This window comes from Etheostoma cragini, chromosome 21 (assembly GCF_013103735.1).
Source record: "Etheostoma cragini isolate CJK2018 chromosome 21, CSU_Ecrag_1.0, whole genome shotgun sequence".
NCBI lineage: Eukaryota > Metazoa > Chordata > Actinopteri > Perciformes > Percidae > Etheostoma > Etheostoma cragini.
In genome coordinates this window covers 9,745,230-9,771,457 of record NC_048427.1, presented here as the reverse complement: position 1 = coordinate 9,771,457, position 26,228 = coordinate 9,745,230, and the positions used below count along the sequence as shown (strand labels likewise).

The 26,228-nt window shown below is 39.3% G+C and overlaps 1 protein-coding gene across 4 annotated transcripts in view; it reads left to right on the top strand.

Annotated features, from left to right (window-relative positions):
• The window catches only part of LOC117937118 (protocadherin-15-like), a 167,331-nt gene that overhangs the window by 11,357 nt on the left and 129,746 nt on the right, over positions 1–26,228 (top strand). For all 4 annotated transcript variants that reach the window (XM_034860831.1, XM_034860830.1, XM_034860829.1 and 1 more), the window contains exon 2: positions 14,814–14,964. In XM_034860831.1, coding sequence (XP_034716722.1) covers positions 14,832–14,964 — 133 coding nt within the window. In that variant the 5' untranslated portion in view covers positions 14,814–14,831. The remainder of the gene's footprint in view (positions 1–14,813; positions 14,965–26,228) is intronic.

Here is a 26,228-nt window from a genome sequence, read left to right as displayed (position 1 = left end):
ATATGTGGGACATGATAATGTGGTCCTGCCAGAGATCCTGTATTTTATGTTATTTACTTATATAATTTATCCTCTGGTCGTCCAGGGAGTCATGGTCAAGATGGCAGCATGAGTAGTTTTATACAAAAAAGTAGATTTTAGGTTTAGGTTTTGTGTTTTATCAACATAAGGTGAAACCAGCATGCAAACCGACAAAAAGTACAGTGCTAAAAGTAAAAGTAGCATGGACAATGGAACAAAAGCTAGTCCCAAGAATAAGAGCTTAGGTGGGAATAGTGTGTGTTTCCTGCACGTATTGAGGTTGAGGATTTTCTCGGGTCACCAAACAGCCTTTAGGGGAGAAAGATAAAGCTTAGAGCCCACTGATGGGACTCATCCCTTCCTAATGGGAAAAGTGTTTAAGTCCACTTTATATGTCAGTTATTGTGACTTGAATGTTCACCCTTTTTCTTAAAAAAAAAAAAAGAAGAGACAGCGTTTCCCCAACATAGACGTGAAACAAATTTTAAAGAAGCTGTGCAGTTAGTACATTGTGTTGTTTTCAGCAAAACTTTACTATTTGCTGGTATGAAATAATGTAGACATGATGTGATTAGTGCTAATTAGCAAATCTTAGCTTGCTGACATGCTCACCTGAGACTGTTGACATGATAAATATGATGTACCTGCTAAACATCAGCATGTGTTTGCTTTAATTTTCTAACACTATGCACAGCCTGATTAAGTCTTGTCATTTAAAATCAACATTGGCAGAAGTTTCTTACATCCCAGATCAAAGATACCTTCACGTATTTTAATTAGCTTCACATATGTAATAAGAAGCTCTAGGAATGCTCTCTTCTTGCATGAGATATGCCACAACTTTACATAGAACTGAATCTTAGACAATCACCCTAGTAGTGTGTGAGATAAGGACATTGTGGATTTGTTTTCTTCTTTTTAGGGCAGTAAGAACTTAACTTGATGTAGAAGATATCAGTCTACTTGATGTAGGCCTATGGCGGTAAAAAGTGTGGGATTTGAAAAGATTAACATGAGGACCGGACACAGGCTTAAAAGGAAATTGCAAACACAACAACTCTTTGTTATGTTTTGCCACTTCATCATATTCCCTCCTCTCCATTTTCTTTTGTTCTGTGTGCTGACTTCCTTGCACTCTGTCTTCTGCCCTCTGTTTTCTCTTTCTCCCTTTACAGAACGTAAAACCACTACCAATCAAAGAAAGACAACTTTACGACCAATTATTTTCACTCCTTCATCAATTATTCTCCCAGTATGTCTCTCCCTTCCCATTCTTCAGTATCCCCACTATCATTAATATTTAACAAAGCTGTCAGTTCTGAAGTGTTTTGAAGAGGGTAAGAGTTTCTCTGTTCCTACTCCTTAGTATTCCCATGAACTTGTTTAAATCAGAAGCAGGTTTAACTCCGAGAGGAGATATATCAGTCTGACTCTAGTCTAAATATGTGTTTGTTAGTTCATCCTAGTACATACTTATCACATTTGTTGGTAATGTTCTGAGACAGCAGCACCTTTGCATTGTTGTTAACAACTTGTTTGTCATGAGAGAAAAAATATCCCAAAATGTATACGATAAAAGGAAATGTGTGCGACCAAATCGCAAATGCATGCATTTGTTGACTGATTCATCCACGTTTGGTTGATCAAATCATGATGCAAGTCTTGAAAGAGGAGCGGTGTGCGTGCCGATCAGTGCCCTGCAGATCATTGGATCAGCAGATTTGCAGCCAGACTCAGGTGACAATATTTAAGTGGTGTTGGCAGCTGTGAGCTGCGATTAAGCCCCGCCGCCTGTTCCCAGGGTACTGTGTCAGGCTTGTGATGGTAAGAATTAGTTCACTAGGCTGACAGAAGCAGGTTTTTTAAGTCTGACATTTTTATGGAGAGAATTAATTGAGAATGGAGAGTGTTTCTGGTAGTAGCCCGTAATAGTACTGTCGGATTCATGGCCATGTGTTATAAATATGTCCATTGCTTAAACACCAAAACTGGCTGAAGGGGACCTTATTGTGAATGTTTTCAAATGGCGGGAAACTGTAAATTAGTTAAAGGGGTTCTGCACATGTAAATGGAATAGTTCACAGGTTACTAGACAGCCACCAAGTTACATCAATTAAGTAATTTTAACTTGAGACAACCGATTTTTAGTTCTACTAGCAGCATGGCTGTAGATGTGTAACAACTGTTGTTTGGTCGGTCTGTCAGTCTGTCCACTTTTGGTTTTAAAGAAGTATCTCAACAACTTTGGGAATTTTTTGCAATGTCATTTTGCAGGGACATTCCTGTTCCCCACACTATGAGGCTCTTTGTTTTTTTAAGATTATTCTTTTTTTTTTTTTTTAGGCCTTTTATTGGCACGACAGCTGAAGACATGTAAGGCGAGAAAGAGGGGGGGAATCCTATGCAGCAAATGGCTGCAGTTGGGCGTTGAACCCGGGCACGCTACGACAAGGAACAAACCTCTATATACGGGCAGCACGCTCTACCAACTGAGCTATCCGGGTGCCCTGATGCTCTTTGTTTTAGTAAAACTGTTGCTCTGTGATTAGTGCTAATGGAGCAGATGTCAGTGTACTAACACGCTAAACTAAGATTCTAAACAACCTCATGTTAACATTGTCATTGTGAGCATGACAGCATGTTGGTGTCTGAGCTTTGGTTCCCAGGCAGGGAGGTTCTAACAAATGATTCTGTGGAGTTGAATTGTGGGAATTGTAGGATCCAATGTTTTTGGAGCTTAACCTAGATATGAACTTTATTTTTTAAACTTACCCTGACCCCTAATTCTCCTAATCCTACTTTATGGAAGTGCAATACTAAATTGCAAAGTTCACTACATAAAGGTAGATGTTTGAAATTCAAAAAAAAAAAAAAAAACTAAACGCAAGTGAAAATGGCCACCTCATGACATGTCATATGAGCTGGTGGAGAATTCTTTCTAGCCTTAAATCTCCTGCTCACATTTTTCCATCATCTTAGTCTGTCAGGACTCACTAGACATTTGCTCAGCACAGATGTCATTCCATGTAAGCCCTACAATGAATGAGTGACAGTAGTTTCCTTCCCTTAGACATCAATATGACCACTTCTTACACCTGATTTGACAAACCCACCACTTGCTTGGCTTTTGGTTTCCTCCCAATTTGCAAGCCAGAAACATATGGTAGCTGTTCTGGAAATGTTATTCTTCTCCTAAACCCAAAACCAAAATCAGTTTTTGAATACATTTCAAGCAAAAAATATGACACAAATGCAGAATCACAATTGACGTTTTGAGATGCCAAACTTAGTTCACTGACACACTTGTCGGTCACATCAAATATCAATAACATATGATGACCTTTGCTTTTACATTAAAAAAGGTCCATCAAGCTATGTAAGAACACAATTTATAATTTTGAAAAGAATAGACATCTGAATTGCATCATCTGAGCCTGCTAACATACTACCCTAAAAGGTCCCTAAATAAAACATAGCATGTATTTTATTATTATTATAAAGCAATGCTAGGTGCTGTATAAATACTGTGAAAGAATCAGAAACGTTCAATCCACAGAGAAAGGCACACAGCCGCTATTCAGAAACTAACTGCCGGGCCTTTTTGTGTAGATTTCTGAATGTTTTCCCAATGTTTGCTGACCAATCAGAGCAAAGTGGGCTTTTTTGGGTAGGGGTCTTAAAAAGACAGGCACTAACAGAGAGCATTTCAGTTGGAGGGTGAAAACAGGTATATACAGACAGACAGTATGAGATAAACAATGTGTATTTGAACATTAAAGCATGTAGACATGTTCTAGAAGAAACCCAAAATACAAGTGTGAACCTGAAAATAAGCATTCTAATGCTTATAATGTTATTTCTTGTGTAAACATGAGAAAAAACTTTATTGGTGGAGAAAACCTAACTCAGTAGTTTAAAATGTAAGGGTCCCCAGGGTAACAACACTTGCAAATGCAGCATGGTGGCCCAATGGTTACCCCTGTGGCCTTGCAGTAAGAAGGTTCTGGGTTTGAATCCAGGTTGTTCCAGGCCTTTTTGTGTAGCGTTTGTATCTTTTCCCCATGTTTGCTCCGGTTTCCTCTACCATCAAAATACTTGTACTAGGGTCAAATCTGGAGCTAGTCCTCAGGCCCCGGGAATGGCTGCCCACTGCTCCCTTGAAGTAGGGGTTAAATGCACAGAATGAATTTTGCTACATGTATGTGTATATATCAATAAAGCACCTCCACCTTTAGAAAGATGCTGTAGAAATCACACTCAAACACACAACAGCTAGTGCATGTCCATATGTGTGTCCTGCTTGAGCACAGTGTCACTTGAACAGTGACAACTGACAGCTACAAGCTTACTCATTATTAGCTGGAGTTTTTCCAGGAAAGAGTATCAGACAAATTGAAAATTGGAGCTGCCACGACATTAGAGGTGAAATCAACCGCATGAAATGAGATGTGAGATTGATTGCCATCCATACAATTATGTGACCGGGAAATAGTCGAGGAACGGAGCGGTGAAGGCTGTCTGACTGCTCAACCATGGTCACCAGTGGCAGCACAATCTGTCATAGTTAACACCTACTTTTACCGTGTTAACCGCAGGGCAGGCCTAATTATTCACTCCCTTACATGTTAATGGCAACGTGTGACTACAACCCTACACATGGGAGCGTGCATGCACATTCATGCAGGTAGTCTACGCTCCATTGTGTCCTGTTTTGAAGATCTTCCTAATGTTGCGTCATCTGCTGGCAGAGAGATCTGCTCAGGAAGAGAACAGGAAATGAGTCATTGTGGCTTAATGAAGGACAGGAAAAGATCCTCAAAGCTTAACTGTGCTCCTGGTCCGTTACCTACACAGTGAGGGAAATTCACCTGATATTCATGCATTTGTGTGGTCAATTTGTAAATTGAACGCACAAATGCATCAATGCATCAATTTGTAAATTGACCTCCTGTAAAGTGTTCCTTGTTGATTTATGACTTCATATTTGTTGTTTGTTTGAAAATCTAAAAACGGATTCATGTTTGTGCGGTTATAAACCCAAGATTATAAATTTACACACAGCTTCTACTTTTAAAGTCATTCTTGTAAAATTAGCTTCACTCTTTTTTACACACAAACCCATGACCACTGTAGTTCTACTGTATAATGTTAGTGCAAGGCATTTACATTACGGTGAGGATATGATAAATGTTTCACAAGGTTTTTTTTTTTTTTGAAAGGATGCAAAACATGCCAAATCTTCAATCCATTGATTTTAAAATGAAAGAATTATTAGTGTGTGGGCTTTCCTTTCACTGGTGTCTACCTGTGAACCAGCCCCTAAATAGTATATATAGTATGTGCTTTTTTCTTCAGTATTACATTTTTTTAAAGTAATGAAAATGGGGATATGAGAAATTGATACTAACTTATACTGTTAGAAAAGTCCGTAGAAATACGGCTTAATTTACTTTGTGACAATGAAGGAATTTTCTGTAATGATTTTTCACAGGTATGTTTTTAGTATTTTTCCAATTCTCTGTTTTTGATTTAACAGCAGTGTCCATACATTTTCTGCCAGGACATTATGCGTTTTTCTACTTACCACCACAGCAACTGGTAGATTAAAATAGTTTCCTGTGCCTTCCTAGTATTTCTTGAGAAGACACCATAGTTATTGCAGTTGTTTTTTATTTTTCATTCTTACATTCTCTAAAAAAGCCCTGCTTTCCATAAGATTTTCATTTTGATACAAATGAAACCTCGAGTTCAATTATACTGCAAGTTCCCACACATACAGTATACTATCCAATCAAATAGGACTGGGGCTCCAGCTTTGCCTATATCGTATATCTAACAGTACAAGAATCCAGCAGAACGTGATTCATGTGATTTACAGGCCTTAAATGAGACTAGACCTTCCAGGATTTGACAAAGCAGACCCGGTTGATGAGACGCCAATTCTTCTAAGTGGAACGAATGCGGTGGAAATTCTTCTAACTTGTCCTCAACTGACCCTACTTTGCTTTCTCACTCTTGCTACCAATTTATTTAAATTATTCATTGGCATGAATATTAAACAAAGCAATATTGTTGTGGGAGTTTTGAAAAATGTGCAAATAAAACAAAAAAGATACACCTCAATGGTTTTTAGTGCTTTATTGCATGAGGATAGCAGCTATATAATATTATCCCTCTCTTTTTTATTTTTCCATCAGTCCGCTTCTCTCGTTTCATCTTTCTTTTCACAGTTTGCTTCAATTCTTCATTTTATCCTTCATCTCTTCACTTCCCCTGGCTCCCTGCTTGCTTTCTGGATTTGCCAATTCTTGTGTGCTCATACCCTTCCTTTTGCTCCTGGGGGGGGCAAAATTGATCGATACATCTATTTCCGCAGCCAAATTTGGTTTTATTGTACATCCTTTGTGATTGATTAGATTCGGAAAATCAAATTCCTTTAAGGCAGATGCGGGTTCCCAAAATTGCTGTATTTATTTGCTGAAGCACTTGAGGTAACATAATGGCAATCCTATTTGTATTCTAGCTTTCATGCTAGTTTCAAAAGCTGTGGAAAAATATAAAAATCTCAACTCAAGTTCAATTGAACAACCTGACAATGTAGAAGAAAACAACCTGGAAACTTAATGATTATATATAATAGGAAACCCTTTTTGTTTTTTAATAAAAAATAAGCTGCTAAAAAGGCCTCTTGCTGACACATCCACATTTAGTTCTCTTTGCTTTGGTCAATGATGACAATATTTACTTAATTGCATTTTACTATTCAGATTATATTTGGATTGTTGTTTTTCTTATGTTTTTTTTTTTTTTTTGTGATGGCCATCGGATGCCAGATGTCATTTAACTCCAAATTCCAAATTCCTTCCATTCTTGGCAGAACAGTCTTTCTTACCTGGTGCACTTGAATGCGCCATGGTAAGCTTGTACTACTGCAAACCTTAGTACACAATATGTATAACTTGGAATTCATTACATTTTTGACAATGTAAAAATTGGCTTGATCTGGAGTGGATATGAGGTCAGTTGTGTTGAACTGGTCTGGCTTTACATGTAATATTCTGTTACTCCTTTTACAGTCTGTATCATCTAGCCCTCTCACTCAGGAAATGGCAGTCTTGTGAAAAACCTTAATGATTTATGCTCACTACCAGTCTCTCTCGCTCTCGCTCTCTCTCTCTCTCTCTCTCTCTCGTTTTTTCTCTGTCATGCCTGTGTGGAATCACTTTTGTGGTGTTGTGGATGCTGCTTCTTCACACTCACAGTTGCTGACTGTCTCTGTGAGATTGGCAGAACAAGACCAGCAAAGTGCCCCACAATTAGCTTATTGGACAGCCTGGTCAACACAACGGGTGTGGATGAGTGTCTGTGCTCTATGATACTGCCACCTGGGGTAGATTTAGTCCATAATCAGCATGTTGCAAACCTTTTCTAAATGGTTTTATGGCCGTTTACACAGACAATTGAAGTGAACATAATTGAATTAGAACAAATGAAAATGTACAGTGGTATCTGTATATGCATATACACTTTGCTTTAACCTACATGCATCATCTAATTACTTTCGACAGTGTTATGAACGCTGTTTATTGCATTTTAGCTTGACGCTTGTCTGCTTATACTTGACAAACTTCTGGCAGCCACTGTCTTGTCCTGTGTTTCAAAGACCTCAACATCACACAAAAGAGAAGAGTGAGAGTCTAAGAGGAAATAGTCTAAATTGGAAAATAAACAGACTGGGGCACAGTTTTAAAGAGAGGGGGCAAATTTGTGAAATTGGTGTATGTGTTGTAATTATAATAAAAGAATGCTTTAAATATTTGTTTATGAAAAACATCAATCTATAGCTACTATTTATAATTCAAAGTAGTGCAGACAACAAGCGCTGGATGCAGACTTTTAAAAGGCCATGCAGCAATCCTCAATAGGAGCAAGACCGGCACCTGGGTCTTTTTTTTAGCCGTTTCACATCTCTCTGTGGTCTTATTGTGTGTCTTAGTTGTTGTTTTGTGTGTCTTTGTAGTCATGTTGTGTCTTGGCATTTTGTTACCTTAACAACAAAAATGTGTCACTATACAGGGGCTTTGGTCCAGGGGAACGCTATGTACGTTCAGTAATTCATCTATTAGACTAACAAGCAAACTATGAATACTTTTTCACTCTGGTGGGGGGGGGGGGTCACCAGCGATGGCCAATCAGATTCCAGATTCCCCTCTGGCACTGTCCTTGAACAGAAGGAAATTGTGCTGTGAATCTGCAGGTTCCGCCTTTGTGTTTGGGTGTAATGGGTGGTGATGGCGCATATGATGCATGCCTTTGGTGTGGGAGATCTGGGTTCGATTCCCAATACCGATGTGTCCCTGAGCAAGACATTTAACCTGTATTTGATCCAGTGGCATGTGGCCTCTGACATGAAATGTACAGCAGCATGGCTCCATTACAGACCATCCTGTAACCAAAGAGTCACAGTTCACTCACTCTGTGTCCTAACTTAACAAAATAAACTCCACATAATAAGTCGATCTGCATAAGGCTGGCAGCCATCCCATACACACAAAAAAAGAAGAAGAAGAAATTTCTAGTCTTGTTTTGGCAGCAGATGAACTGTGAAAGATGCCTTTCTGCAAAGCAGAAAGCTACTGACAGAAACACAACACAAACAGGCAAACAGATAGACTGACAGAAAGAGAAATAGACAAATGTCGGCTATGACAGTAGAAAGGGACATGTTTATATTTGTTGTCTTTTCCTGCACATGCAGTCGTTTAGAGTTTCGGTAACAAAGTCTTATCAGTCACAAGCAATGACAGGAAGCTGATCACAAACACCAAGGAAGTGAACAGCATGTCAACATCTCTCACTCTCTCTCACTTTTTCAGGTTAAATCTCCTTGTTGTTACTTTGCTTCTTTATGTCACTATTTTTAACACACTCAGACACATATTCTCTATCAATATCTCCTCTGTTTTAAGGTCAAAGTTTGGTTCCTTTCCTAAGTTTGTTTTTCATGTACAAGTTATTTTCTCAAGTGCCCTTCTCTTTTTTTTCAAATTTTTTTTCCTCAGACTGCCATTGTTTCTCATGTCCTACCCTCCACCCTATCACTTTTCACTTTCTCCCCCACCTGCCATCCCTATATCAATGAGAGGTTCTTGGTGTTCAATGAATCAGTGGCCTTTAAAGTGCATGTTGCAATCTCTGTCTCATTGCTTTTCTTACTTTCTCTGTCTGTCTGTCTGTCTTTCTGTCTCTCTCTCTCTCTCTCTGTCTTTCTGTCTGGTATTGGCTGCATTTCTTTTCCTCTTTTCTAATGTAATCTTGTGTTATCTCTTTTATTACCTTCTGCCACATCTCTCCTGTTCTCTGTTCTCGCTCCCTTTCTCTGTTTCCACTGCATCTCCATGGTTCTCTTATTCTCTCCTCCTCCTCATTTCCTTTGTGTGAGTGTCTCTCTCTGTTGGGTGGATTTCTTATCCCTCTGGAGAAATACAACTTTTTGAAGTTCCACCAGAGGAGAAGTGCCTTCAGCCCTAATACACTTCATCCTGGTTACTGACGCTTACAGCATGGCCTACTATTGTTTGCCAAAGTGCTTTGAGAACTTTACCAGGGAATTAAACATAAACTTGCCGCATACAGTCTCACAATAAGGGTCAAAACCTCATTCTAAATGGGGCTCAAATGATAAACAGGGATTCATAAAGAAATGCTGCAGTGGTATTCTGGATCGTTTTTTTCACATTGTTATTTTGCCAAATTGTATGATTTTTATAACAGTTAGTTTTAGATGTCTGATGGTGTGCTGGTAACTTGACTGGTTAATGTGTCATGGGTAGTTATTTTGGTTGTAATGCTGTTTGTTTTGATCCCTAATATTTTAATTTAATGCTGTTAATGCTGTCTGTTTGAATTTGGATTGCATCAACTTGCAAATCACTGGCAGCCCCTGCAACGGGACCACAGATTTTTCGATATATGTGGTGCAGTACATACTCTAAATGTATTCACCACATTCCCTGTTAAATAAATAATACATTTTTTTTTTTAAATATGGTGGACTACATCACTAGTAGAGCACTTTTTAACCTTTATTTTCCAGGAAAGCCTCATTGACATTAACATTTTGGTTTACATGAGTCCAACAAAATTAGGCTCAAATATACGTAATTTATTTTTTCTAACCTTTGCAAAGAGAAATGTAATTAGCATAAACAAATAGTCATCCTGAATTTGATAGGACAATTATGCAGAGATGTAGTGTTTGTAGTGCCCTCACTTGAAGTTTCAATGTGGCTGTCGATGCTAGCAGATTCAACTGAAGGTCTAACTTTTTAAACTAAATTTCTGCCAATAAACAAAGTTTACTACGCTCAACGTAGAAGTTTGAATAACACAATATTTGGGACACCTTATCAACAATATCAGGTTATGTTTTACATGGGTATTTAGGTACACAGAGACATTAGGTACCTGACACACAGCCTTCCATCATTCATCCCCCACCCCTTCTCCACGCAGTTGCTAGTAGCCAAAGAGGACATGGAGACTCTTCAGAAGAGTTAATTATCTTCACTTGAGTTTCTGCGTGGGAAAGTCACAGAATGACACAATATTTGGAACATAGCCATACTGAGAAATGCAGAGAGAATTGTTTGGAGCTGATAGTCTTAATTAGCTTTGTATCAACTCATTTGGCAATGGCTTTAATGTAACTGACGTCCAATATTGTAAAAACAGTTACGCATTAAAACTTAGGGTAATTTGATTGTTTTTTTTACCTGACCCCATTTCCACATGCATTTGTGTCTAACAGGCTGATTTGAAAAAAACATCTTTGAAATTGGTCCAGTATTGAGCGTGATCGCAGTGACAGGCCAGCACAAACTGCTATGTCAACTAATAAGGCAATTGTGCACCCTCGATTTCTGTCCACTGACAGGGATTTGTTTTTACTACTGACAGGTTCAGAATTCTATTAAGTGTCTGACAGCATAATCAATCTCACGAGGTGACTTCATGTCCGAACACGGCGATGGAGAGAGTGTAACATGATTCAGGAAAAAGGCATTACAGTGCACTCAGACATGAGTGATAACATAACCCGGGGTTTTCAATTTTTTTAATTTTTTAAACAGACCAAAACTCATCCGTCATTTTGAAATATGAAAAATTGATTCTTGCCTTTGCAACATTGTTACTTAGTAAGTTTGACATAATGTAACTCTGTTTATGTTTTTCTAATGCAATTTAAACACAAGCCAGCAAAAATGCTGCTGACGCCGAGTTTAGCCCCGTCAATGATGATTCTGATTTTTCTCCTATCCCTGAATGCTATGTGGAGAAGCCAGACCTTTTTTCAGTGTGCTTTGGAGGAGGGTCTTGCAAAGCGAGACTACTTCAGACTTGACTTGAGACTGTCCTCAAAAGACTTCTGACTCGAAATGCGGGACTCATAAACAATCTTTTATATTTTGGAGACTACTTAGGAGCTGAATGTTATTCCCTCCCTGCCTAACCTATAACCCACCTACGTAGCGTCTCTGCTGTGTGTGGCCAGAAGCCACACATGAGAAAGGACAGCAAACATGTTGACCGCATTGGCAGCTGCTGTCCCATTCATCAGAAGCTTTGGCTTTAAAAACCTCAGACAACAAGACCCAAACCTAAGAATGCTAAATATACGGAATCACCCAGAGACTATTAATATATTACAGTCGATGGTATCACCTTAAAGGATCGTGGCTCAACCACATCTGATTTTATCATGTATTGAAACGGACTGTGTTAACTTGTCATGTTAATTTGTTTGTTAATATTTAAATGTTTACCTGTTTAGCTCAGCATTGTCCATCTTGCTTTAAGCTAAAACCTCCGGGAAGTAAAATCAGACTGTTGAACGCTAGATGTTATGAAAAGATTGCGTTTGCGTTTGTTTGTTTGCCAAACTTTTTAGGCGCTTTCACGTTACGTAATCTTTTACGTCCCACTGGTTGCCACCACATTAATTATTAACGTCGGCTGGAAACCAGTTACAAGTTTATTGCTGATCGTAACATGCTACAGTTTCCTTGATTTAACGTTACATTGGGTTTGAAAGTCTAGAGCATGTGTTGACTTATAGTAGTTCATAGGCTGTCATTACTTGTAGACGCAGTGCACATTACATGGTTGTGCTCTGTAAGTGAAAAATTGTGTAGTTATTCATTTTAGCAATATATTTCTGATACCCAGATTACCTCAATATTTGGTCTGTGCTATATGTTTACATGCCAAGGCAAAACACAGTTATTAGCTTGAAAGTAAAACATTCCTGTTTTTTTTTTTTTTTGTCATATTGCTATAGTCTGTTTACACTGATTACATACCAAAGAATTAAGCAAAGCTAATAACTGTATGATAACAGATAAATGAGTTAAACTAATGTATTACACACTTTATTGCTTAATTCCTTATATGTAGCTTTGCAGTGTTCTGAGCAGTCTGGATGAAACGCAGGAGGTCATACATTATAACCACGAGAGTCTTGAGTCTTGACTTGGACTCGAGCTCAGAGACTTGTCATCTCTGATGCAAGCTCAGCCTCATGTGTCCATCAGTTTCTTGCCAATAACACAATCTGACTACCAGGCGTTCCATGCGGAGATTAGTTGCCTGGAGACTCTGCCTTATTAAAAAAACTACTAGAATTATTTATAAACTACATCAACAGGGCTAGCGATAGGGACTCCGAGAGGTTTGAAATTCATAAACAGTGAGATCCCTGGCGATTCATAAAAATCAGTGCCACCAAGAAAAAAAACATTCCACCTGCTTTGCTGTTGAGACAGAATATCTCTTCAATGTCAGATCTCAGTTTCCTCTACAGGGCTTTCTCTTACACTGCTACATCTTGATCGCAGTCCACCTGCACAAGATTGAAGCACCATAGTTTAATATTTTAAACTCAATTAAGGTCAGTTAAGAGCAGCACCGTAGCATTTGGTGTCTAAACTGTGTCCCCTAAATGAAGCTGCCTCAAGCCCCCTTGACTGCTGGATTCTACCTCTGGGGTTTGGTAAAATATCACAATTACATTTCCGTTGTCAGCCAGCTCCATCTCCATTCAGAGGGCAGGGCGATAGTAATCTGACTCACTGTCACAGTAATCTCTGCCACGGGAACTTCATAAATCAGCTCTAATTAAACAGGCGGCAGATTTTGCATGATGGGGAACAGTTAGTGTTGTGTTTACTAAATAAGAGCAGCTGAATTTAGTCTCAGATAAGGTCGCATTCAGAATCTCCTCTCTCTGTAGAACAAAGAATATTGTCAGTATTGCCATGGAGACTGAAACAAACTGTTTACATACCATAGCACTGGATCGTGATTCACTTAGGTGTATCAAATGAATCATACTATGAACGAAAGATAATTTAGCTACGCCTTATAAGCTTTCCGTTCTTGCACAGCACCTATGCAGCTTCTAGTGATCGTGGTGGCATGATTTACAGTGATTTATGTAACATAGGATCTTCAGTTTCACACAGACATATACAAAATAAGTTACTTATTCCTAGCTGAGTTACAAATGTTGCAAGAAGATTTAATCAGCAGTTAATCAGTACACGCTAATGCTTTTTTTCTATTGCTAGACGACAGTAGACACAAGTGGAGTAACGTGCAAAACTCTACCTACGGTCAGCACAGCAGCAGCTCATGTGGACCAAACTATAGTTTGGTTTTTATTGCTAGAGCAGAGTTTCAAAAATATACACACTTATCCCACGGCTTTAACCACAACTTGCAGAACAGTGGATTTACAGCACATAGTTCAAATGCTAACACACTGCTGTCAAAACTGTTAGCCACACATTCAAAACTACAGATTTCCACCGTGGTGCATTTCAAACACTGCTGATTGCAATGGTTTCTTGTTTTGTTCTGTCATCTTTAAATGTTTGTTCAAGTGAGTACGTGGGCAGTGTGGATGCTAGATGGCTTTGAGCTGCGTTACCACAAAGCAATCAAGTTTATTGAAACACACACATACAGAGACTCAGACAATACCCACGTGCTTCCTTGACAAAAAACTTCAAAGAACCCTTCTATTTTCCCTTCAGCTGTACCACATGCTTACCCTATAAAATGTAATTACTCTGAACCTAAACACGCACACACACATGCGCGCACACACACACACACACACACTTCTCTCACTCTTTTTTCTGTATGGCATCCTTCAAAATGTCTGATTTTCCGTGTCAAATCTTCCGGTGCAAGATCTGAGATGTTGTTGCCACCGCTGGCATTTTACATTGCGCAAAATATTTCCTTCTATATCATCATCCACAGGTTTCTGTATTTCCCATTGTGGTGGCAATCCCCATGAAACAATCATTTACTTTGATGAACAAGCACAAAGATTGATCAAACGTTTCAGATTGGTGATGTCAAGTGCAGCCACAAAATTAATATTAAACACCATCTTAGCTTTACATTGTGAGTGCATCTCATTTGGGGGATGAAATAGAGTGCGCCATCTTCATTCTAAGCTTACTTCTGTATGGATAGGCGGAGAACATACAGTTCTGCTACATCAAACTCTGTAAAAATGCTGCATTTTCTTTCAGTGGCAGATGTCATCTTTTGAGCATGTTAATGTATCAACATCGCTGTTCACTGAAAGCCAGAGCACTGGTGGTGTAGCATGATGAGGGCTCATCTAAAAATGACTGCTTTCAATGTTGCATGCTGTGTCGTTAGAAACAAGGTGATTGTGGCTGACCTGTGTTTGTTCTCTCCTAATCTCTCCGCAGCTGGATGCTTGGTGAAGCATGGTGGTGAAGATGGTCAGAACGCACTTAATGGGGCCACCGTCATGGGGCCGGGTCAAATGGCCGAGCATAACGGGAACAGGAGTCCTTTATCTGCTGCTGCTATCAACCTGTCTCGGCCAAGACACAGAAGGTAAAGGTGGTCTTTTTCCTCCCTCTCTTTATCCATCACTTTGTCAGTCACTCTATACTGTATGTGTATGTCTTCATACTTTCTCTCTGTTGAGAGTTAAATCAAGTCAGCTCAGTTAGGATTTAATATCAGGATTGTGCACATTGCTTTTTTTGACTTCAGGCTTATCTTGGGTAGTGAGCATATCATTGAGCTGCGGTGTGGCACAATATTGTCTTGATCACTCCTTTGATGATTATGGATGAACAGGGCTTTGTTTAGAAACACACAACACAATTTGTCAAAGGGTGTCTTCACCTTTACCTGTTATTATATCGTTTACTATAGTTTTTAGTTTGTTCTCATTCCATTTTACCCGTATACCACTATTTTCTTCCTGGGCCGCAGTTAGATAAGTAAATAATAACAACCAATGTCTCAACAATTATGGATGGATTACACTGAATTCTGAGACAGACACTTCCATTTCCTTCCGCTGTAAAAAATTGGAGCCCTAATATCTCATATATGGGTGCTGCCATTTTGTAATTTTGGTGTCAGAGTCTGCACAGTAGTAATTGGGACAAACCAACTTTTTCAGAAGTAGTCTCACTTTGCAAGACCCTCCTCCAAAGCACACTAAAAGAAGTTCTGGCTTCTCCACATAGCATTCAGGGATAGGAGAAAAATCAGATTCAGAACTTTACCCTGAACTGTATGCAAACTGAAGCAAGGTAAGACAGAAATTAAGTCGTCCCCAATGGAAGAGCTTAGCATAACACTCTCTTGACTTTCTGCTCGATTTGTACGGTGGCCGGGAAGTGCAAAACAACATCACAAAGTGTGAAACACTTTTACAAAGCTTGAGACAAATTTACATTTGCAAAACATTTTAAACTATCAACAACATGGGCAAAACACTTTTAGAAAGGACAAAACAAATCTACATTTACACACATGTCAGAATATTAATATTCCATTTAACTTTTAGTCTTTGCGATTTATCTGGCTGGCATTTAGCTGACAGGGTTCCGCAGCCAAAGGTGAACCTCTCTGAGTGGATCCGCTAATCTGCAGAGAAGGAGAGTCTGTGTGCTTCAAATGTGGTTTGGTTTCCTGTGAACTCAGTGAAGTATACTGTACGAGTCCCTAAAATTCAGATCTTCCTTGACCTATCTGTCTACCTGCATTCAATTACGCCTATAAAACTGTGTTTCCTAAATAGGGTCTCTAAAACAGGATTGCAGGTCTTATTCTGGCAGATTGGTACATAACAAGAATAGTATGTTTTAATGAGCCTGGATTTTCCGGCTTGACAGACAATATGTTACTCATTTTGGCTCCCCTCATGACATATATGTGTTTTTAATGAGCTCGAGTCCCAGGATGAGCAGTTGATTTGAGCTGTTTTGACCCCCGCGTGACAAGAGTTCTGGTATGTTGTAATTAGCCTGTGTACCAAGGTACAATAAGAGACTATATTTACTCACATTTGGTTTCCCAAGTGACAAGAGTCCCAGTATATTTTTAATGAGGGTGAGAGACCACACATTGTGTTGAATCTGGCTTTTGGGCTGAAGGTTTAACAGACTCCAAACCCTTTTACTCCAGTTTGTTTTCCCTGAAAAACTTGTCTTAATTTTGAACTAATAAATATCATAATCTTTTAATGCTCATTACTGAATCCATTTTGACTTTTAGCGCACAAACGGCTTACTCCAGCTAATGTTGATGGATTCAAACGTAACATTAACATGTTTCTCGAACTCAAAGTAGCAGGCTGAAATGCAAACTCTCTGCTCCGGTGGATTCCTGTACTTGACTTGACTCTGGTTAGGAATTCATTTGAAGCCTGCGGTGTGTAGGCGGTGCTTCACTGGATGTTTTAATTGAAAGCGACTTATCTGCGAATATAAACAAGACAAATCAGAAGGCATTAAAAGAGTTATGCTTGAGTTGTTGTATCTTGAGTATGTGTTCTGATGTGCGTGCATGCGTGCGTGCGTGATAACATGCCTGGGATTATGTGACTGCAGTGTGTGGAATGAAAAAAGAGACTGGTGCAATACCATTTGAACCAGATGTTACCACAAAGCTTCTCTCTCAGGTCAACCTGCAATTCTGCAAAATGCACTGCAAAAAAGACTCTGGTTGTATGTAAATGTAATTTCCTAGCATGACTGTGTCTAGCTCCCAAACTGGTTCCTACCCACTAGCCCTTCACTACGGACTGTCTCTCTGAAAGAACTCACACTCAGAGCTGTAGGCTGCTCTCTGCATTAAGATGGACTGCATTAATATACAGGTAAAATGAACCATCAACAAGTAACATCCGTCCCTTTAGAAACTGATATATGGCGTGATCGTTCAGCAGTTGATGTAGCCTACTGTACACTGTTAAACATCACAGCTACAATGATCAGCATGTTAAATGCCGCCAACTGTCCCACCACCAATCCGTGGACTAGCATAAAGCCACCCATATGTGCATCATTGTATGCATCATCATTGTGTAATTGTCCGTCTTTTGCCACATACTGTAGCACAAAGCGTAGTTCCAGTGTCTCTTCTACTGCATTTCAAAAAGTGAAAAACAAAAATCCAGAGTGTTCCAATTATTCCTTTATGTACCACTTTCTATTATGTAGCCAAATAACTGTACTACTCTGAATTGATTTCACAATTCTGTTGTCGGTATCGGGGGATGTTTTTCTGGCCACGATAAGCTTTGCAGCTAAGCCAACAACCTGTTCATCTTCCATCATTTTCAACGTCGATATAATACAATACATGTGCTATTGAATGCTGTCCGATGCAGGGACATGCAGCAAATAATACCTTTGTGAAGTCTATCATTTTATTAATTTCATTCTTGGATTATACTTTATTTCATTGTGCAGGTGTACGTAATATTGTGTCCACCCCTTGTGCATCCGTGTGATGGAGGAGGACGGTATAAGTTGCTCATGAAGAATATGCTACACCCCTAATGTCAGTTTGGTGGGCTGGCACTGCAGATGGATGGTACACTTTGTGCGTGTGTCAGCAAGTATGAGGGTGTCAGTGTGTGGATGTGGGTGGAGCTGGATTTTAATATTTATTACTCCTTTCCTTTGTTGTTAGATGTTTGATCAGAAGTGAACGTCTCTTCCATCTGCCTTCACTTCTCTTCTTCCTCTGTCTTTGTCGTTCTTACTGATTTTTCTTTTTCTGTCTACCATTTCTTCTTATCATTGACTGTCATCTTCCTGTTGAACCACTATATCTGAGTCATACTGGTACTTCTCTAGATTGGTATTTTTTTACTTCAGGAACTTTTCACCTTCCCTATTTTTGGTGCTGCCTTCCTTTACTGCTTTAATCTCCATGCCACTCTTTTCTCCATCGCTATACATTACTTTCAAAAGAACACTGCTAACTTATTGCGTTATATCAATAAATTGTACCTAATACTCCTTGTACTAAATAATGTCCTTGACGCACCTAGCACGTACCTGTATGTAACTTTAAAGAACCTTAGTCTGTCTTGTAATAGTTTTCTGCTCAAATGCCACTGAGTAAGAGTTCAGATAAAACATAGGGAAAAAGGGGAAACAATATAGAAAACAGAATGGAAATTACTCAAAAAAATGGAAAAGTTATTAGTTGTGGGAAATTGTTTTTTCTTTTATTTGGAGTCTGCATTAAATAGGGAGTAAGATTCAGGACATGTCTAGCCTAGCGTGGCATGAGACAGGGAGATGTTAAAACCTTAAACTATCTTATTAACTTGATGTTCTAGCTTGCTTGTATCGCGTGTAAACAGAAATGAAAAAACTTAAGCAGGTGATCTGTTTATCCCTGCCTCCATTGTCATGCTGAGCCTAAATACATCCTGGCTCTATCTCTGAACTTAAAGGTAACCTGTGGAGTTTTCTTGCACACACACTGTCAAGGTCAAAATTTCCTTTTGCTTTGCAGATTTTTCCGGATTGCAATATCATTTTTCAACATCACTTTAAAACATTGCTCTGTAACACTACCTATAGTAGTGGACCAAAAGCGTGGAAATGACATTGACATTGAAAGACATTCTTATCTCTTTTTTCACAAAGAAAGCAAATAAAGCTATTACTGCAAACATTTAACATATCCTATAAAGTGTTTTTATGATCTGTTCTACAGTCAAAATCCAGGCTGTAGACAATAATGTGGATCCAAGAGTTTGCTGTCTACCATAAGAGCATTTGGGGTTACTGGAGGGGTGAATTTCCACCATGTGTCCTTACAACAACTACTGTCTGATTACCACCACTACCACTGTCAGCTGTGTTCAACCCTACACCGGCTGGGAACAGACCTGACATACTGAGACAGAGAGTGAGGGTGAGAGGGAGTCAGGATAATGGATAAGCCAGCAGTGACAAAGTGGTGATCCCTACAGTACTGAGAGTGTGTGTGTGTGTGTGTGTGTGTGTGTGTGTGTGTGTGTGTGTGTGTGTGCGTGTGTGTCTCTTTGTCTTTGTGCGAGCTGGCCTACAATCCGTTTTCTCCAGCGTAACATCAGTCTAACACAAGGTCACACTGTCTCCCTTCTACTATCCTCTCCTTTTACTCCTCTCTTCACAACCCTTCATCCAGCCTCTCCATCTCCTCTCTTATTTCAGCCTCTACCAATTCTACCCTTGTTTTTTCTTCCACTGAAACACTGCTTCTCACCTCTCTAATTTTGTCTCCCCTGTTCCTCCTCTGTCCTCTATGGATGAATGGATTGGGGGGGGGAAGGATGAAGGATGGATGGGTATATGAATGGGTGATGGATGAATGGCTGGCTGGTAAGGTAGCGGAGGAAAGACAAAGAGGAATCGAACCCCAGGGAGAGGGACAGATTGGTGTTCCTGCTGATGGAAGCTTAAAAAGGACACGACACATCGTGTCTGTCTGCACCCTTTAGCACCATATCTCTGAATCCTGTTGTTTAAAAGATTGGGAAGTTTATTTTTAAAAGTCAAGTCTGTCACTTCTGTTGCAAAAGTACAAAGGCTGAAACAGACATGACATCCAGAAAAATAAAATAATTTGTGGCCACGAAATAGTATTTTGGGGATAACAACATATTTGTGGCCATTTTACTCAATCTGTGTTTAAATTGCGTACTAATTTGTAGGCCAACCAATACCCTAATCATTATTGTTTCTTCAACAGGAGGTATTAAATGATATACTGGAGGTTTGAAATGCTCACCGAATACGGTAACAGTAACTTGCCCATTGGGATACCCTGTGTTAAGTACACGGCCCCTCACCTCTGGGGGACAGAAGACTTTCTTGTTCCACTCCATGTAAAGACAGCTGCACATTTTGAAGTTCATGCCCACGTGATGCGGACATGTTTAATTTGTGCACAATAACAATGGAGGACTCAGGCTTGGAGTAATCATCGACCATTTCCCAGTCACTTGATTTATCTGTTCAGCTGAGGGAATCGATTCGTCCACAGTTTGTTGAGCTGGCAGTTTAGATAAACAGAAACATCTTTTTGTCATGTCTTTGTTGGAAACAAAATAATCAGAAAATACCTTCTACCATATACTGTTGTAGCAATCTGTCAATAGATGAACTTATCCTGATAGCTATTTTTAGCTAGGATTAGAATCTTTGATGCGGATCAACATTGTTATCTCGTCAAACTGTACACACTACATCTGCTTCAATACTTATCTTCATAACATTTAAATCAAGGGGTAGTATGCAGTACATTCTAACCCTCAATTTCCACATGATGCGGAACAATGTCAGAGTAATTTGGTTTCCATTACAGTCAATGTGTATATTTCCACGGACTGCGGAACGGCGATCCGCAGCCCTCAAGAGCAGATACGTAGAGCTTCTATTTTTTCTGGCGGATCATATTTCCTTGCACTACACCTTGAAAACACAGCACAGAGTTGTTTCCTCTCTATTACTCTGGATGGAAACAAACTGTTGGTGTTTTTGTAGTTCTATTCTATATGAATTTGCAAGATCTCGTGGGTCCTCGAGACTTCAGCTGTCACTCATGGCCGCAGCCGTTCCGCAACACATCTGGATCTGGTGGGGCCCGGAGCAGACACACAGCAGAGCCGATCTGCAGCTGTTACGCATCCTCTGGGAAATGGGAGTTACTGTTAAAAGACACAGCTGTTTTATGACCAGGTGAAGCTCAAAATATACCATACATAGCATAGAGTTAAACTGAGGATTTCTTTTTAAAGTGGGGGTTATTTTAGGTGGCTTAAAAATGTTTTTGTCTCTTTGTTGTGGTTTCTTTCCATTTCAGTGTTTCTGCTCTGTTTCTGTTCCTGCACTATGCTCTGCATCTACAAACTTTGAGAGTGCTGAGCATGGTCAACTGCAGGTAAACAGTGACTAAATACATATGTAACCCCACCTCAAAAAAACTGAACTCTCTCTTTAATCATTTGAATGTGAAAAAACAGAGGAACCACTTTCAGAGCAGATTAAATAAAATGCCCCACCTAAAAGGCTCACAGAACTACAGAGCTAAAATAACAACACCATCCAGTCCAGCAAGGAGCTGTCACATCCTTTGTGTTGTTGTTTGTATTATTACTTACACCAAATCCATTAACCACCTTGAGCTTGTGAGAATATTGTTAAATTCACTTCGGAAATCTGGCTAGCCGTGGTAACCAGTGCTCGCCTATAATACACATCCACATGTGTGGGACTCTGGTCTGCGGAGGAAATCGGTTTCCATGAACTCAATCAGTAAGGTCTTATCCAGGAGATCGGATCTTGTACAGAACCGACGGTAGAGCTGCGGAGTGTTGCAAATAATTTCCCCGATGTACCTTTTCAGATACTGAGAAACTGGTGATTGGTCTGTTGTCCTCTCCTCTGGGAAGTTTAGAAGCTGCTTCACTGTTTTTGCAGTTGGTTTGACCCTCTGGTTGAAGAAACTAGCTATAGAGCCCACACCAGGATGCCAACACTTTATGACATAAGTTGGGGCCTGGATGGTTACTTTGTGTCCTATCTCTACTAAAACAGGGAGCAGTGTGCCTTTGTTAGGGACTTGCTTGCAGTCATATGCATCGAGAAGTTCATCTGTGTCCACTAAATGAAAGGCTTCCAAAGCCTTCAAAATGACAGCTCTTTCCTCGTGGGAAACGTACAGCAAAAAGGAAACCTTAAAACTACTGGTTGTCGAGCTAGACAATATCTGAAGTGGTACTGCAAGTTTCACTGGGAAGTAACCAGCTTGTTTCCACCCTAGTACAAAAACTCTAGCTAAAGCCTGCCATTCTTTACACTGGAAGTCATGTCTGATAAAGGGGACTTTGACCTCAACCCCAAATGTGCAGCTGTCATAGAAATCCATCCAAAATTCTATCAGGCAGTTTCACAAACACCAATTGCTTGTGGTTGTGGTTCAGGAAGTGCTTGGGCTGGAACAACGGTCTCCTCTGCTACAAGCACTGGAACAGACATGACTCATCCACTGTTTGTTAAGGTACACCATCCTCTTCGTCTGGTGTTTCCAGGTTTGGTTCATCCACAGTTACATACAACCTGTCATTCTCACTTATGATAATAACTGCCTCAGAACCCACAGTCAGCAGACCATCCTACGGAAACGTATCATTCAGTTCCAAGTTTTCACTCCATAATTAGTTTCATCGGCATTTGGTGACTCTGAATTTCTTTTTTCCACCAGCAGATCCTCAACAGCCTGTTTCTGTTCATGTTCAGTAAGATCATTCAATGGTGGCTGGGTTATTGGGTTACTCCTCTTCTGCTGTGGGCTGCTGTCCTGTTTTCTTTCTGGTGCACAAATAAAGTCTGAGTCAAAAAAAATGTTTTTGCAAAAAATATGTATTTGAGAGTTTTAGACTTTGAAAGACTTTGTTTTGCTATTGGTATGAAAACCTTTTGAAATCAGTGTGATCATTTTTTTCATAGATCCTTTTTTTTTCTCACATGTAATAAAGAAACTATTCCAGCTCCATATAAGTGCAGCCAGACGTCAACAGGTATTAAGGCTGCCCGTTGAAACAAAATATGAAACATAAATAACCGCATGATTAAATGCTGTGCAACATTTTGATAACAGAATAAGAAAAGACACTCAACTTACGCACGTGAAAATCTTCCTGCTTCTACCGGTGTCCATGTTATTCATAGGCAGGATATTTAAACAAACGCACACATTTTTATACCTTTTGTGGCCACAATTTAAGAATAATGCACACACAAAATACTATTTTCTGGCCAAAAATGTGTATATTGTGGCCACATTATACCTATATTGTGGCCATAATTTATTTAATTTTCCCACATGTCACGTCTGGGGCTCCGTGGAAATGCATTGTGAGCATTGTTGCGGAGCAGACACAATGGCATTGGTTAGAATGAATAAAAGACATTACTAGTGTGGCTTCTTGTTTTAACAGTTTCATTTAGACAGTTTTTGTAATGTGCTTTTAATAAGTACATTATCTCAAACGGGTCCTTTGCAGAGTAATTGAGTTATATTTTAAAAAGGCCCAATTTGTAATGAACTAACAAACCCTATGGAACACTATTAATGCTTACATGGCCAAACGCACTGTGCAACATATTGTTCACAATATTAGGTCACTGTGACACCATTTATCATCATTCATTTTATTGTGTGCATATGTAATGGCCATTCAAAATGTCTTTTTGCAGATGTTACTGCATTGTTAAAGAAAAAGACATCTTCTTGATGCAGCCGTATATTGAATGGCACACTCTTCCATCTTCCAACTCGCTATATTATCAATTTTCCTTCACTTTTTCTCACCAGAGTGGACAGTTTCATCATGAAATGTTTACTTTGCCATTTTTTGAGCGTGCCATATCCAAGTTCTGTGGCCATCAATCAACAGTGGAAGCAGAAATCTGATCGACACGGACGTCGACACAGACGTCTCTTGAGATAACTTTTTTCATATTATTTTAGCATATTTGGAAGTTCAACATCACTGGGTTTTCCCATTTACAATCTAGACTCCAGGCAAGTTAGCCAAGTGAGTATTTAACAGATGGTAACAAGCAGGATGCAGTCAAGTTCAACTTAAACTCAAATGAGCACATTTTCACAAAATGGCATTGTGAAACTATTTCATTAAAAAGTTTAGAAACTTGTTGAGCCTGAAATCAGAAAGTTATCAGCCACTAATTAATATTGTAATCAAGGAGCTTTATAAGTGTTAGTAGGGGTGTCCATATAGCTCAGTTGGTAGAGCAGGTTTTCACATATAGAGGTTTACTACTTATGGTCCCCAGTTCAACTCCCACCTATGGCCTTTTGCTTCATGTAATTCCCCCTCTCTCTTCCCTTTTATGTCTTCAGCTGTCCTGTAATAATATAAATGCAGAAAATGCCCCTAAAATAATCTTAATCATAAAATATATGAGTGTTGGAAGGGGAATTTTGTTACTTTATCTATGAAGTGTAGCTATATATTTCATATTCAGACGCAAGAGCAGTATTGATCATGTATACTCACAGCAAGACAACAAATGACTAAAATGTTGAACTATTAACTAGTCATTTTTTTTTGCAATGTTTGACGCCCCCACAGTTCCAGAGTGTAAGTCACTTATACACAGCTGCCGTAAATATGGACAGCTGTGCACGTGCTTTTGTGATGATTATGTTACTTGTGATAAATGTTGTGAGTCAACATTTGCAAACACAACCAAACATCAAGTAAGTGCAACAACCAAAGACACAATACATAGCACAATACATAGCAAGCCGGCTAACATTACTTACTAGTCCAGGAGCAAGATGGCTAGCTTGCCCTCTCTTTTACAGCCGTTTATTTCACAAAGCTAGCACCAAAGACTAAAAGCCAGTTTGAGTTGTTCGGCAGCAGCTTGATCCGGTATCATCAAAATCAGCGGTAGGGCCGTAAAAACGTTCCAAACACTTCCCCCGGGAGATCCAAACTGCTCGGCGAAGTTACATAATGCAGAAAAGGCAATGGGGGCACAGCGAGGGACAAGTCATGGTAGCATCTAAATGATTTTGAAGCTGTTAATAGTATGCAATGTTGCTTTAAGTTTGTTTGCTTTACCTGAATACATTACCAACATGATTCAACCTAACTGGATAAGAAACAAGAATAAAGACATAATAATCTTTAGAAGACCGCTTGTGAAATTAGCCTCATATCTTTCACAGGCCCAATACCAAAACATTACCAGATGAAACAAGTTAATTATTTCAGTGGAAGCAGGCCAGTGCGATGGGTACGATGCCTGTGGTATTCTTCACTGTGATTTGGGAAGAAAGCTTTCTCAGCTTACTCTCTGCTGGTCTGATTCCATGCCATGGAGCTAACCTATGCAGACACACTGCTAATATCTTTTATTTATATATATATTTACTGCTGCTATGATTAATATTCCGATGTTCTCACCAAATATGTGCAAACTATTTCCACACCATGTTCCATTATGATTAACATATGTTAACATATGTTTCTTTACTATGTCTAAATAAATTCAAGTGCTTCTTTCAGAAATACTTTCTAGTGTGTGGTAGAGAAGTGTAGACAACACTACAGTTGTTGGCTTTAAAGCACTAGTTCAACTTTTGGCATTTTACACTTATTTTGTTTCTTGCAGAGAGTTAAATGAGATGAGAAGATCAATACCACTGTCATATCTGTCAGTTAAAGTTAAAGCCAGCACCAGATTAACATGAACTGGAAATAGGGGGAAACAGCTAGCCTGGCTCTAAGGCTCAGTCATTAAAATGCTACATCTTGTTTGTTTAATCCGTAAAAAAAGCGGAAGTGTAAAAGCAATGTATGGCTTTGAAGAGGCTTCTGGAATATCACACTATTTCTTCAATATTGTGACCTTAGCAACACATTAAAGCTGATATTAATACCTTTTGGCTAGGCAGCTCTCCTCTGCAGAGTGACTCATTCTACATATCCAATGAACACACAACCATGTCCATTGAGTCACAGCCTCAGCATGTATATTTTATGGTAACTTTAGCATGTGTGAGTGTGCAGACAGACATATGGGCTTGATTGTGTAAACTGTGTAAAGCGGTGTGAATGGTGAACGGGTCCTGAGCAGCATGAGTGTGTGAGTGTAGCATGGAGACAGTTGCTAAGCTGTGTGTACTAAACAACAAAAACTGTTTTCAACAAGCCAAAGCCTTTTTAACTCCTGGGTGATTGCTCTGTTCTTTGTCTGTAGTCACAGTCACTTTTTTCTTGTTTCTTTTACAACTTTTGTTCTTTTTTTCCTGCC